The 15,194-nt window shown below is 42.9% G+C and overlaps 1 protein-coding gene and 1 long non-coding RNA gene across 6 annotated transcripts in view; one reads left to right on the plus strand and one right to left on the minus strand.

Annotated features, from left to right (window-relative positions):
- LOC120101583 (uncharacterized) overlaps positions 1-15,194 on the plus strand; it is a 172,009-nt gene that overhangs the window by 62,009 nt on the left and 94,806 nt on the right. The window lies entirely within an intron of this gene.
- The window catches only part of Ttn (titin), a 272,327-nt gene that overhangs the window by 56,525 nt on the left and 200,608 nt on the right, over positions 1-15,194 (minus strand). For both annotated transcript variants that reach the window (NM_032068.1, XM_087654755.1), the window contains 21 exon segments: positions 405-704; positions 978-1,280; positions 1,471-1,770; positions 1,887-2,162; positions 2,548-2,850; positions 3,154-3,453; positions 3,555-3,839; positions 3,938-4,258; positions 4,963-7,929; positions 8,025-8,318; positions 8,402-8,701; positions 8,784-9,065; positions 9,184-9,492; positions 9,590-9,892; positions 9,983-10,282; positions 10,381-10,662; positions 10,761-11,063; positions 11,604-11,906; positions 13,754-14,035; positions 14,126-14,276; positions 14,968-15,116. In NM_032068.1, the coding sequence (NP_114457.1) occupies positions 405-704; positions 978-1,280; positions 1,471-1,770; positions 1,887-2,162; positions 2,548-2,850; positions 3,154-3,453; positions 3,555-3,839; positions 3,938-4,258; positions 4,963-7,929; positions 8,025-8,318; positions 8,402-8,701; positions 8,784-9,065; positions 9,184-9,492; positions 9,590-9,892; positions 9,983-10,282; positions 10,381-10,662; positions 10,761-11,063; positions 11,604-11,906; positions 13,754-14,035; positions 14,126-14,276; positions 14,968-15,116 (8,613 nt within the window).

Here is a 15,194-nt window from a genome sequence, read left to right on the forward strand (position 1 = left end):
TTATTAAGATTCTTCCTTGGCTCAGCGGTTAAGAGCACTGACTGCCCTTCCAGAGGTCCTGAGTTCAATTCCCAGCAACCACATGGTGGCTCACAACCATCTGTAATGGGATCCGATGCCCTCTTCTGGTGTGTCTGAAGACAGCTACAGTGTACAGTATACATAAAATAAATAAATATATCTAAAAATAGATTTTTAAAAAAATATTCTTCCAAAGCATGATTTTTAGAGCTGTGTAAATTTAGTTTACAAAGTAAATGTCCCATCATTTATCCTGTGCCTTTTCCACAAGTATGGGTTTAGTGGTTTGTTTGTTTGTTTGTTTGGGGTGGTGTAGTTAGGAGACATGATCATCATGGATGCTCTAAGTGTTATAATTGTTATAATATGCAATAGAATCTTACCATTTTCTGCAAGAATGGTCACTGGGTCGGAAGGCTCAGAAGGCTGGCTAATGTTCACAGCAGTCTTGGCAATTGCTCTGAATTGATACTGAGCATTCTCTTCTAACCCAGTAGCTGTGTACTCTTCCAGCGGGATCTGGTGAGGTGTGGTATTGCACCGAACCCATTTATCACCAGGAAGTTTGCAAGCTTCTACAAAATAGCCGATGATTTTGCTGCCTCCATCGTGCTTTGGACGGGCCCAGATAAGCGATGCGCTATTCTTGGTGACGTCAACAACTTCAGGTTTCCCTGGTGGATCTAAAGCCAAAAATAAATATTCTCAATGTTGATGTTTACTAGAAGTTGAAATATACCACACAGCATCACCCCTGTGATGTCCAACAGGATAGCAATTCTCTCTTGCCAACCATCCACCCCATTATCGACTTTTGAGGGCTTGGTCTACTTGTACAGGAAAGACCGAGGGTACATTTTCATGGGAAGAGATAGGTCCTCTTCTAGGACGGAAGTGCTCACTTTCAGAAGCAAGATTTTAATGTACCTCTCTAATTCCAAACAAGGGTCACTTACCAACTGGCATCCTAGCAGTCACATACTCCGTTGGTTTGCTAGGTGGACTGGATCCAGCTTTGTTTAGGGCATAGATTCGGAATGAATATTCTAGACCTTCAACGAGGCCAGCACAAGGATACTCAGTTGACCGGACGATAGTGTCGTTAGCTTTCACCCAGAGCAAACTGTTTCTTTCTTTGCGTTCGATCAGGTAACCAGTGATGGGGCTTCCTCCATCACTGTCTGGTCTGTCCCATGCAACAAATATGCAGTCTTTGTTGACTTTAGTGACGCGTGCATTCTTCGGCTCACTAGGGACATCTAGAGGTGAAGACAGGGAAATGTCAGTTTCCGCCTCCAAGAAAATGTGTGTGTATATGTGTGTGTGTGTGTGTATACACACATGTATATACACACACACACACATGTACACACATATATGAGTGTGTATGTATGCATGTATGCATGTATATATGTATTTATTTCTCATACACACAAATAAAACTCTTACCAAATGGGAATTTAGCAAGCATCTTTGGAGATGTGAGAGGCTCTGAGATGCCAAATCTGTTTTCAGCTCGGACCCGGAAGATGTACTCCTGGCCTGGGATCAGCTTTCCGACCCTACAGGAAGTCTTGGTGACTGAAGCTAGGGCTGTGACCCAGTCTCCACGGCTCACGTCACATTTCTCCACTATGTAATTGGTGATGTTACTGCCTCCGTCCTCCAGAGGGATGTGCCAGGACAGGGAGCAAGCGTCAGCATCTATTTCAGAAATGTCAAATGGAGGCTGAGGGGGTCCAGGAGCATCTGCACAAAACAAGAGGAGAGAAATGTGAGGGCAGAGATTTAATAGTTAAAAGTAAAAAAAAGCAACCATTCTGATCTCCATATTTTAGCAGCCACTTGTCTCATGTGTAACCTACCCATGACTGTCACTTTGATCTTCTGAGTGTCTGTCCCGGAGCTATTCTCTGCCGTGAGGCTATAGTAGCCACTGTCTTTTCTAGTGACATCCTTTATGATCAGAACCGAGGAACTGTCTGCCTTGTGGATGGCCAGGTGGCTGGACGTAACGACGTCATCTTCTCCCTTCTTCCATTTACAGATGGGGTTAGGCTTTCCATACACATGAGCTTCGACCCGGAGCTTCTTCCCAGCTTTAATGGTGATTTGCTCAGGCATGAGGATCTTTGGTGGCACTGAAAGCAAAGACAAAAGCCATTCCTTAGGTGGGGAGTTTTTCCTGTTTTTTTTTTTTTTCTTTTTTTGTAAGATTTTGGGTTGTAGCCCACTAGGGGTTTCAACTTAAAGAGTGAATTTATAACGGATATTTTAAAAACTTCTTACATGCAACAGAAAGTATCAGATATAGCACATATAAGGTAGTTGCAGTTCTCGAATCTATTAACTCAAGGAGAAATGTCTGCTTAGACCAGCTTTTTATCGCGTGGTACAAAGGAGGCAATGACTACGAAGATTGGTCATTTAGTTTAGATACTACTCAGAAAAGCCAGCTAGGAGGACCAGATCTCCATGCAGGCTAAACATCCAGACATATAAAATGAAAATAAGTGAACGACTTACACAGCTGCTCTTTGGCCTCGTAGACACCTTCGGCTTCTCTCGGCATGCTGACTCCAACAGCATTTCTAGCCGCAACTCTAAATTTATATTTCTTTCCTTCCTTTAGGCCAGTGATAATAAGGCTGAGGTCTTTGACCACTGAGTACTCTGTCCAGCGATCTGCAGGTTGGTCTTCTTCTCTGTAACTAATAATGTAGCCGTCGATTTTAGCGCCTCCGTCACGCAATGGAGGTAACCAGGCCAGCGTAGCGCTGTTCTTTGTCATTTCGGTCACCTCAACTTTTCTTGGAGGATCTGGCTCGCCTAGAAGAAAAAACAGAATTTAGAATATTCGGTAACTCTGTAATCCCCTTTGCCGATGTGCATGTAGGAGTTTCAGTGTGACCCTTGCACCCAGTATGTAGGATGTGTAGTTCAACACGTTGAACATGGAGCATAAGGTGAAGCAAACTAAGGTAAGTCTTGTCTGAGAGAGAGATTCACTGTGCTCTTGGAGCTTCAAGGGACAAATCAAGTCCCTTTCGGTGAATTATAACCATTCTGATCCCATGGCCTTGTTGAACTAGAGGACGGCAGTTAAAAGAGGGAAGAAAGGAGATGGCTTACTGAGAGGGTCTGAGGCAAGCACAGGTTTGGGGACATCCGTTGGGACACCAGGGCCATATTCATTGACAGCGGTTACTCGGAAGAAGTATTCATTCCCAGGGACAAGGTTGGTTACATTGAAGCTTGTTTTCTTCACTTCAGGGGTAACTGTTGACCATGTTTTTCTCTCTGCCTCACGCTTCTCCACAATATAATGTGTCACTGGGCTCCCACCATCATTCTCAGGAGGTGCCCAGGACACGTGGCACGAGGTTTTAGTGACATCCGAAACTTTTAAGTCAGACACAGGTCCAGGAGTATCTGTAAAGACCACAGACTCAGATCACACATCTCATCGGCATTCTTATTAACTTATTTGTTTTGGGGGCAGGAAAAAAAAAAAAAGCTTTAGGATAACTCACCTAGTACTTTGACATTCACGAAAACAGCCTTTTCTCCTGCCGGGTTCACAAGGGTCAGGGAGTATTTTCCAGAGTCATCACGGGTAGAATTGGGAATGACAAGGAAGGCCATAGTGTCCACTAGATCGACTTGTCCTTTTCTGACCACATTATCAATACCCACTTTGCGCCATGTGACTTTGGGGGCAGGGCGTCCTCTCACTATGGCAAATAGTCGAATAGGGCAGCCTGCTCTCACCACGACCAATTTTCTCATGCTGGCATCCAAGTCAATCTCTGGAGGCTCTACAAATGACATAAAGGACATCAGCGGACTCTTCAGACATGAGGAAACCGGTGAGAACGAATGGGGATGAGTACCTAGCATTACAGAGGGGCCTTACCTAGGATTTCCTTAGGCCTGATGGCTTCCTTTAGTTCTGCAGGGCGCCCAATGCCAACCTGATTCTGGGCACACACCCTGAACTCATACTCCTGGTTCTCGTCCAAACTGGTGACTGTGAATTCCATGCGAACGAGTTGAGCCGCAGCATTGCACCTTTTCCAGCCCTCGTCGGGCGATGCGTCTGCTATTTTGGGTCTCATTTCTACGACATATCCGATGATCGGGGCACCACCATCATAGACTGGTTTTCCCCAGGCGAGAGTGATGGAATTTTTGGTTGTATCAACCACTTTGAAATTGGTGGGTGGGCCAGGTGGTTCTGAAAATAAATCATGTAAAAATAAATGCACACGCAATTCCTTACATGCACGTGTAGGCCAGAGGTCAACCCCGAGTGTCCTCCTGTGTTGCTCTCCACCTTACTTTTGATACAGGATCTCTCACGGAAATAATCGCCTCCCAGTTGTCTAGATTGGCCGGCCTGTGAACTCCAGGAATCTGCCCATCTCTGCCTCCCTCTCAGCACTGAGGTTAGAGATATGTCCATGACTTTGTACATATGCTGATGATCTGAACTTTGGCCTCCAGCTTATGTGACCACTGCTTTACCCACTAAGTCATGTACCCAGCCTCGTGATATTTTAGTGTCTAATTTTATAGTTGATACTCAAATAAGCCCAAAGAAGGTCATTCTAGTTTCTCAAACTCCCAAGACTTCTTTGGAGTATTAGCTAAAAAATGCAGTTTAAAAAACGTGGAACAAACGAACTTTGTCAGATCCTTCCACACGCAATTTTAAGAACTGGTTTAATGTTGCTGGAGAGACGGCTCTGCGGTTAAGAGCACTGCCTGCTCTTCCTGAGTTCTATTCCCAGCAATGGCATGGTGGCTCACAACCATCTGTAATGGGATTCAGTGCCCTCTTCTGGGGTGTCTGAAGACAGCGACAGTGTACCTACATACATAAAATAAATAAATCTTAAAAAAATTGGTTTAATATCAGGAAAAGTGGGCACATCTTACCGATGGGATCTTTTGCCACCACTGGTCTTGATGGTAGGCTTGGCTCTCCAATGCCAACCTCATTCTCCGCCTTGACACGGAACTGGTACTCGTGCCCTGGGAGGAGATTCTGTACTTTCAGACGGCGCTCGGGGATGGCGCTCTTGTTAACAGGGACCCAGCGGACTGCGTGCTTTTCTTTTTTCTCTAAATAGTATCCTGTGATAGACTTCCCGCCATCATATTCGGGGGCATTCCAAACCACAGTCATCTCTTCTTTGCTCACTTTAGTGACTTCTGGAGGATCAGGGCGACCAGGTCTGTCATACTTGGTCTTTGCAATGACTGGTTTACTTTCTGTTGGAGGCCCTGTGCCTATTTTGTTTTCTGCACGGACTCTGAAAATATATTCATTTCCTTCTATGAGACGAGTCACTGTAGCACCTGGTGTCAGGACATTAGCGGAATAGGTAGACCAGACCATTCTCTTGCTCTCGCATTTCTCTAGAATATAATTTTGGATTTCACAGCCGCCGTCGTCTTCCGGTGGATCCCAGCGGATAGTACACCTATCACTGGACACATCCGCGATTTTCAGGTTTCTTACGGGACCAGGCTTATCCAAAACATTGACAGTCGCATAGGCCACAAAACTGCCAGCTGGGTTAGTTGCTGTGACTACATATTTACCGCCATCACTTCGCTTCGCTTTGGTAAGGGAGAATTTCGATGACTCAGCACTGGTATCAATCTTGACCCTTGGTGATCTTGTTAAATCTGTAGCATCTTTGTCTTTGGTCCAGGCAACCTCTGGGAATGGTTTGCCTCTCACACCTGCCTCGAGTCTAATGGTGTCCCCTGCTTTGACAGTTAGCACCCCACTTAATTTTAGATCAAGTACTGGCTTCTGTAAATCTTCCTTCACAACAACTTCCTCTGTCCTTACCCAGTCACTTTCTCCACCTTCATTCTTAGTTTGTACTCTGAACTCATAAATCTGGTTTTCAACACACTTGTCAACCATGTAGTGGGTTTCCTTAATGCTACCTTTATGCACTCTTTCCCAGTCTGCAGAGCCCTTCAATCTCCTTTCCACATGGTATGATAGATTCGGGCTACCACCATCATAATCAGGCCGTCGCCACTTTAGATAGACAAATGTCTTTCCTTTATCTGCAATATGCAGGTTTTCAGGCTCACCAGGCCTGTCAATAGGGTTGATAGCCAAGATTGGAGTTTTTGTTTCAATGGTTGGCCCAACACCTACTTTATTCTCTGCACAAACACGGAAATAGTATTCATTATTGGCCAACAGGTTGGCTTTGATCAGTCTCTTGGTGACATCTGAGGCAACAATTGACCAGCCTTTCTGATTTGGCTTACGATATTCCACTATGAAATTTGTAATCTCTGAGCCACCATTATCTAGTGGGTTCTCCCAAGAAATTGTGCAGTTTTCCTTGGTTACATTGCTAACCTTCAGATTCTGGCAAGGTCCAGGTCTGTCAAGGACATTAACAATGGCTGACCCTTGGGCATGCCCACTGCTGTTTTTAGCAGAGATAATATACTTGCCGTGGTCAGCTCTGACAGCTTCTTTAATTTGTAACTCGACACGAGGTAGATCATGAATTAGGTCAACTCGCTTGTCTTTGACCAGTACTTTCCCCTCCTTAGACCAAGTTATGTCTGGCTCAGGTCTGCCTTTGACTCGAGCAAGAATGCGGATAGTTTGACCCACCCGGACGGTAATGACATCACGGCATGTAACGTCAAGTTCTACTTCTGGAGGATGAAGGATGTCTTTTGCAATCACAGATTCTGCGAGCTCTCTTGGCTCTCCCTCACCCACAATATTAGCTGCTCTTATGCGAAATCTGTACTCGTTTCCTTCAATCAGCCCAGGTACCCTGAAGGCACACTGCCTGATAAGTTCATCTTTATTAATCCTATCCCACTGTGTTGTGCCAGGTTTCTGACACTCTACTACATATCCAAGAATGGGGCTGCCGCCATCACTGAGGGGCTTTGTCCACACCAAGTCAGCAGATTCTTTGGTCTTGTCTTTCAGTTTAGGATTTATAGGTGGCCCTGGTGGTTTGATGGGCCGGCAAGCTTTGATTGGGTCAGAACTTGGGGATGGATTGCTTAAACCAGCAAGATTTTCAGCAAACACTCTAAATTCATATGTATTTCCCTCATAGAGTCCAGTCACCCTGAACTTCAGGTCAGCAATAGGTGTTTTGTTGACCCTCACCCACTTGCCAGTTATTTCCCGGCGTTCTACATAATAGCCAGTTATGGGACTGCCACCATCAGACTTTGGCAGGGTCCAAGACACTGTGGCAGCATTCTCAGTAATGTCAGTTACCACTGGTTTACCAGGAGGAGATGGAGGACTGAACTTGTGTTTAGCAACAGTAGGTATGGAGTCAAGGGGAGGACCGACACCCATTTTGTTCTCTGCTTTGACTCTGAAAACGTATTCACAGCCTTTTTGGAGATGTGGGACCTTCAGCTTCAGCTTACTGCTTCCTGCGGAGACGACACCCCATGTACCTTTCCTTGTATCTTGTTTCTCAACAATGTAATTTATCACTGGGCTCCCTCCATCATCCTTGGGTGGTTGCCATGAGATAGTCATGTATTCAGGGGTAACATCCAGAATATTAATAGGACCTGTTGGTGGACCGGGTACATCAAGAACAGTAAGATGGACAGCTACTGTTTTGGTACCCGCTGCATTGGAAACTGTGAGTTGATATTCCCCAGTATCCTTTCTTAAGCAATTCTTAATGGTCAGCACTGATGAGAAGCTGTCGGTCTCAACTGTGTAGTGGTCATCTGTTGTAATCTCAGTCCCATCGGTTGCCCATTTTGCAGTAGGAACAGGTACACCTCTTATGATGGCAGGGAATCTTACTGTGGTACCAGCCTTCACCACGAGCCCTTCAATTAACTTCACATCTAATTCAACAGATGGAGGCTCTAGGGAAAAAAAAACACACACAAGGCCGTTAGATTTGAATTTTCACAGTATGAATAATTTAAAGAAGATATCAGAGTGCCAATCCAAAAGTCACCTAGTTTCTCTTGACATTCGATTGGGATAGTTGTATCAGGGAGTCCAAGACCTATGATATTTTCAGCTTTTACACGGAATCTATAGGTCTTCCCTTGTTGTAAGCCTGTAACAACACACTCTAAGTTTTTCACAGTCTTGAACTTGATCCAGTCTTTGGCACCTTCTTCTTGATATTCCACTAAGTATCCCGTGATTGGAGAACCACCATCACGATCGGGCTTATTCCAAACAAGAGAGACTTCAGTCTTGTCGACGTCTACATGGTGTAGGTCCTTGGGCGGTCCTGGGGGATCTTTGAAAGAAAAGTTATCATAAATGAGTGATAATCCCCAAGCTAGCCAAATAATAATTCTCTACTCAGAGAGAATAACTCACGGAGAGGATCCAGAGCCTTGATGGGCTTAGGTGTTTCTACAAAAGGACCACGTCCATATTGGTTCTCAGCAGCTACACGGAAAAGGTACTGATTGCCTTCATTCAGATGTTTAGCCATGTGGCTCTTCTTCTTTGATGTAGTTGAAAGAGGGGACCATTGGGCAGTGGCAACATCTTTCCTCTCAACCACATAATTGGTTACAACAGAACCACCATCATCCAATGGTTCCTTCCATGTAAGGTAACAAGAGTCTTTCCTAATTTCACTGACTTCCAGATCTCTAGGTGGCCCAGGTTTATCTGAAAAGTATTAAATACTAGATAAGTGACAAGAAAAATATATATGTGAGTTTCTTAATAACACGAATATTAAAATGCATACCTAAGACCAATACTTTTACTGAGACTGTCTTTGAACCTGCTGGATTCTCCACAGTTAGGGAATAAATTCCACCATCTTCGTGGGCAGCATTACGGATCTCAAGCTTGCTTCCAACTGGAGTAACATCAATCTGTGCTTTTGTTGGAGCCTCTCTGTCTTCTTTTTTCCAGGTCACTTTTGGGAATGGCACGCCTTTGATGATGGCACTAAGTCTCAGAGTATCACCAACTTTAATGTGTTGTTCTCTTGCCATGTTAGCATCAAGGATCAGCTCAGGAGGTTCTAATGTGAAGAAAATGCCTTGAGGTTAATTCCTTAATGCATACTGTAATAGCCATACTGCATATACAGGGGACACCTACTTTTTTTTCACAATCACAGATCACAACATTTCACTTACCAAGTCGGTCCTTTACTAGAACTGGTTCAGGAACATGGGCTGGGTCTGATTCACCAGCCTCGTTGACTGCCAGCACTCGGAACTTATAGGTCTGGCCATCTCTGAGACCAGTGACTTTATATTTAGTTTCAGGGCATGATTCAGGAGTGTGATTGGCTCGTCTCCACTCTTCATCTCCAACTTTCTGGTACTCCACGATATATCCCAGGATCTTGCTCCCACCATCATGACGTGGTGGCTGCCAAGTTAGATCAACTGAATTGCATGTTGTATCTATTGCCTCAGGATTAATAGGTGGACTTGGTTTAGCTACAAAATAAAAGAGAAAATAAAATTAAAGAAATTCAAGTACAGCGGAGAAAAGTTAGGCAGTATGAAAACTGAGACGAATGTTTCAATACTGTACCAATCGGGTCTCTAGCAAAGACTGGTTTGGATGGTGGACTTGGGTCTCCAATACCAATTTCATTTTCAGCAGAAACACGGAATTCATATTGGCATCCTTCTAGAAGATCGGGAACTCGATACTTAGTGTATGGATGGATAGGCTCTTTGGTAACTCTAACCCATCGTTTAGACATAGTTTCCCTCTTTTCCAGGATGTAGTTTGTGATGGGCTTCCCTCCATCATTTGGCTTGTTCCAGGTTACTAATGCAGAGTCTTTGGTGACCTCTGTGACAACTGGCTGCTCAGGTGCATCAGGAACTCCTGTAACAGATGCCAACCAAATGTGTTAGAAGTTTAAACGCTCCTATTACCTGTGTCAAGCATTGGGTCATCCCCTGCCGTATTACATACTGAAGCGATCTCTGGCCTTCATTGAGTCCGACACCAGAGGGTCACTGATTCCATAGAGATTTTCAGCATGGATCCGGAAGATGTAATCTTTTCCTTCGAGCAGTTTAGGGACCTTGCATGTTGTTTTGGCACTGGCAGATGTCACAGGCATCCAGATGTCTTTACCCAGCTCCTTCTTCTCAATAATATAATTGGTAATTTCACTTCCTCCATCATCTAGAGGTGGCTTCCAAGAAATAACCATGTATTCTTTGGTCACCTCATCAAAAACGACAGGTCCTACCGGTGGTCCAGGACGATCTGCAGAACAAAAAAAAAATAAATCATAGCACAAAATGTTATCATCACTTCTGCTTCTAAATGGACAGAGTCTGCTATTTCTGATATATAGAACTTACCCACAACGTTGACCTGACAGAAACCTTTCCTGGAGCCTGTACTGTTCTCCACAACTACACAGTATCTCCCAGAATCGGAGCGTTTGGCCTTTGTCTTCTCAAGAGCGAGTGTTGTGGGAGTGGTCTTTATGTGAGTTCGGTCATCTTCCAGCACATCAGCTTCATCTTTAAACCAATCAACCTTAGGCTTTGGTTTGCCTGAGTAACGGCCAGTGAGGGCGAAAGCTTCACCAACCCGGACTGTAAGCTTGTCTCTGAAGTCGAGGTCAAGCGTAGGGGGAGCTAAAATTTAGAATTACAGACAGGAGTCATTTTTGCTGTCCTATGATAAGGCCATGGTTATGAAACTTCTCAAAGTATAAACTATAGCAGACACGTACCTAGCTCATCCTTGCAAGTGATGGGCTTGGTGCAGAATGACGGTTTGCCTTGTCCGACAATATTGACGGCACTGACGCGGTACTCATACGTATCGCCTTCTTTTAAACCTTTAACAGTGTATTTCCTGCTAAGCAGATTGTCATTTGTAACTTTGTGGAACTTCTCAGTACCAATGAGTCGGCTTTCGAGGACGTAGTTAATAATTTCTGATCCGCCATCATACTTGGGAGGATTCCAAGTCAAAGTCACAGTATTTTTGGTGACTTCTTTGACTTCCAGGTCTTCTGGTCTCTCTGGCACAGCTGTAAATATTATTACAATGAAAAGAGTGTCACTGCGAGAATGGAAAAGATTGGCAGAAGTATCCTTTCCTGAGCATTATTTTTTAAAAATGAAGCCATCTGCTTCAATGGTTCTCAAAACTGTTCTCACCATATTACTATTAAAGTGAGAACAGATTCCAAGGGACCTGATGTTCTCAGCTGATAGATGAGGAAATGGAGCCTCATCTATAACAAAAGATCTTTTAGAGTCAGCAGTTTTCAAGTTAGAACAATGATTCAGTTTAGTTTTACTCAGAATGGGAAACAACAGTGACAGGGATCGGTGCAGGGAAGAATCTGATGACTCAATTGCTTTGACGCCTTTTTTTATCACAGACACAAATGCAACAACATCGGGTATTTAACAGTTGCCTTAGTGCTTGACAAATGAGTAACATTTATGTCATTAACACACACACACATGTGCACACATTTACACAAGCACACATTCACGTGTACACCATAGTGTTGTATTAAATGAATAGTGTGTTAATTATATTTGTTCTCAATTTTACTTACTTATTGGGTCTCTGATGACAAGGGCATTTGGTGTCTCAACGAACGGGCCCATGCCAATACTGTTCTCAGCTGCAATTCGGAAGAAGTAGGACTTTCCTTGAATAAGACCCTGTACGGTAGCGTTTTGTCGAGTGACTGTGTATGTGACAGGGGTCCATGCTCTGCGGTCAGCTTCCCGCTTCTGAATGACATAATTGGTGATTGGAGAGCCACCATCGTCTTCTGGAGAGAACCATGTCAGTTTGCAGGAGTCATTGGTTAGATTGTCAGAGAGGAATGGTATTCCAACAGGTCCTGGGACATCTGGGGACAAGAGGAAACATGTTAAGCCATTTGTCTCCAGTGCTCAATCAATGTTACCTTGTTTTTAAAGTGAAGACAAAATGTGATACCATAGAAAATAAGGTTTTTGTGCTTGTTAATCAAGTTTTTTCTTACCTATTTAACTACATCTGTATTTCTATAATTTACATTATTTATGTCTTTCTGTCTAATCTATCTATCTATCTAACTATCATCTGTCTGTCTGCCTGCCTGTCTGTCTACCTGCCTGCCTTAGCTCAGGCTCTCACTTCATTGCCTAGTCTGGCCTTGATCTCACAGTTCTCTTTCCTCAGCTTTTCAAATAATTGGGATTAGAGCACAATCATATTTTAAAATGAAGTGGGTTTGTGCTACCATGTTTTAATAATAAGTAGAGAGAATAAAATTCCTGTTAAAGAGGCAAAACTTGTGAGACACAGGGAGGAGCTACAGGATTGGGGTAGATAGTGGTTTGATCGCTCTTGCCCTTTCTAAAGGGAAACAGGGAAGAGGTGGTTTTCTGAGTGACTAGTTAGTTGATGGATACAGAAGGCCGTGATTTTTAGAGGTTAGGATTTTAGTATAGAAACATACCAGTTATCCAATTGGAGTAATAGTTTTAGATTAGTAAAGTGGCTTAGAAACTTGAAACGTAAAAGCTTTTAGAGTTACCAATGCATGAAATACCTTTGACCACCCTTTATCCTATTATTATATTGAAACGATAGCTGTTTGGAGTGTGGCTCTGCTGAGTTAGGAGGACTAAGTGGGATAGTGTCACTTTCTGAGCAATCAGGGAGTAAAGCAGAGAAAACACACACAGGATGCAGGTAGAACTGAACTTTAGCCCCAGTGATGAACAAAGCAATGCTGATAATCACACACACGGATTCTCTTGGAATACAGAATCCCGATGAGAAGCTTTTGCATTTGTTAAAAGTCTATCCTTATTATTTTATGATATGAAAATGGTCACTGCTGGCAAACCATTGTATGGTTAAACATTTATGAATATTTTTAGGAAAGATGCTTTTATAATCATGTAATCATAAAGGAGGGCCTTAAGGTCCTTGTCAAAAAAATGTAGCATACAAAACTTCACGTAGGGAAATGGCACTTTCGGAGGATACCACACCCTCTTCTATCCTCCTTGAATGATTCACACAATGGCATGCATACATATGTGCAGGCAAAACATAATACATACTAAAAAGATATTAAAACAAAATAAACCTTCATGTAGAGTAGGAACTCAGCAATGTGAAATACACGTAGGAAAAGAAAAAAAATATAAGAAACAGTTAAAGAATTCTAAAACGGACAGTGAATTGTGGATTTTTTTCCAAACCATTTATAACATAGTCTTATTACAACATAGCACTGTTGTAGATTTATAATTATAATTAAATTAAATTAAAAATAAAATTAAAACTAAGGGGCTGGAGAGATGGCTCAGGGGTTAAGAGCACTGGCTGCTCTTCTAGAGGTCCTGAGTTCAAATCCCAGCAACCACATGGTGGCTCACCACCATCTGTAATGGGATCTGATGCCCTCTTCTGGTGTGTCTGAGGACAGTGACAGTGTACTCATATACACAAACAAAATAAATAAATCTTATAAAAAATTAAAACCAAGAAGTTGCATTTGTGGTGGTGCATGCCTTTAACCCTAACACTCAGGACACAGTAGCAGCCAGGTCTCAGTGAGTTTGAGGCCAGCCTGGCCCTCACAGTGAGTTCTAGGTCAGTTCTAGGCTGAAGCTGCACAGGGAGAATCCTATCTTGAAAAATAATAAAGGTAAGATGAAATAACATGAACTGTTGCATAGACAAATTGAAAGTATTTACCTAACACATCAACAATAATTGTCTTCTTTCTTTCTCCGCCTTCGTTTTTGGCGAGAAGAGAGTAGACCCCTTGATGGCTTCTCTGGCAGTTCTTGATGACCATGGAGGAGCTAATTGCTGTGGTCTCAATGGTGGCCTCTTGAGGCAAGGCTCTTTCATTCATGTTCCAGGTGACAGTGGGAGGTGGCTTCCCAGACACATAGGCGATGATTCGGATCACCCCTCCAGCATGGACCACTATTCTGTCTCTGACGCTGGCATCAAGCTGGAGGTCAGGCGACACTGGGAAACAATTGGACATGGCAAATGTGACTTCCATATTTCAACATAGAGCAAAGCTATCAGTAAACTAGCATAAGTATCGGTAATTACCAATTCTGTCCTTCATTTCAATAATGTCTGTGACTTCTCCAGGTTCCCCAATGCCAGCAATGTTGACGGCTCTCACACGGAATTTGTAGAATGCTCCTTCTTTTAACCCAGTCACAACCAGTTTTGTCCCTCTCACTTCTTTGTCTTTACCCTGGGGGAAAGTAACAAACATTTATAATTAGAGGTTCTCTAATATAAACATGTATCCCATATCTAATATACAATCTTGCTGCTTACAGCATTCTCTCAAGTATAGCCACACCTACTTACTCTTCTCAGGAGGCAATAGGGACCAGCTATTATAGACAAGGAGTGAATGACTGGTCATAAAATTGTGTTTAAAAATTAGTGGCAAATGACTGGGGAAAAAAACGTACTGTTCATATGTCCCATCTTTCCAGGATTCATAACTGAAAGGTAGGTAAATAACATGACAATTTTTAATTGTTCAGTTTTTAGTTTTAATTGATCCACCATGACTGTACTTACTGTATAATAACTCATTACACATAAAGAGCTGGCAATGAGTATCTCCATCTCCTTAAATATTTACTATTTCTACCTGTTGGGAGAGTTCGAACCCTTCCAGTTTTTTTTTTAATAAAGTATATAAATTCTTATGAATTATAGTCGTCAGAGTATGCTATTGAATGCGGGAACTCATTCTTTCTGAGTATTTTGGTACCCAACGTAGGGCCTTCTTTGCACTTCCACTCCTGACCTGATTAAGAGTGTTATTTTCCTGATTTTTTTAAAATTTAAAACATAGGCAGGAACAAATGGGCGTGAGAACTACTTAAAACACATTCACAGCACATCTTTCGACTGAATGTTTTAGCTACCTTTTCCCATTCCTCTTTTCCTTCTTCCTTATATTCAACAATGTAGCCAGTTATTTTGGATCCACCATCTTTTAACGGAGGAGACCATTCTAAGTCCACGGATGATTTTGTCCAGTCTGTCACTTTGGGGAATGGAGGACCAGGGGGAGCTGGAAAGAACCAGGACACATCAATATTTTTAATATTCTATGGTACGTTTGGAAACATCTTTTTTTTTCAAAGAATGG

Source organism: Rattus norvegicus, chromosome 3, assembly GCF_021556685.1.
Source record: "Rattus norvegicus strain SHRSP/BbbUtx chromosome 3, alternate assembly SHRSP_T2T, whole genome shotgun sequence".
Classification (NCBI taxonomy): domain Eukaryota; kingdom Metazoa; phylum Chordata; class Mammalia; order Rodentia; family Muridae; genus Rattus; species Rattus norvegicus.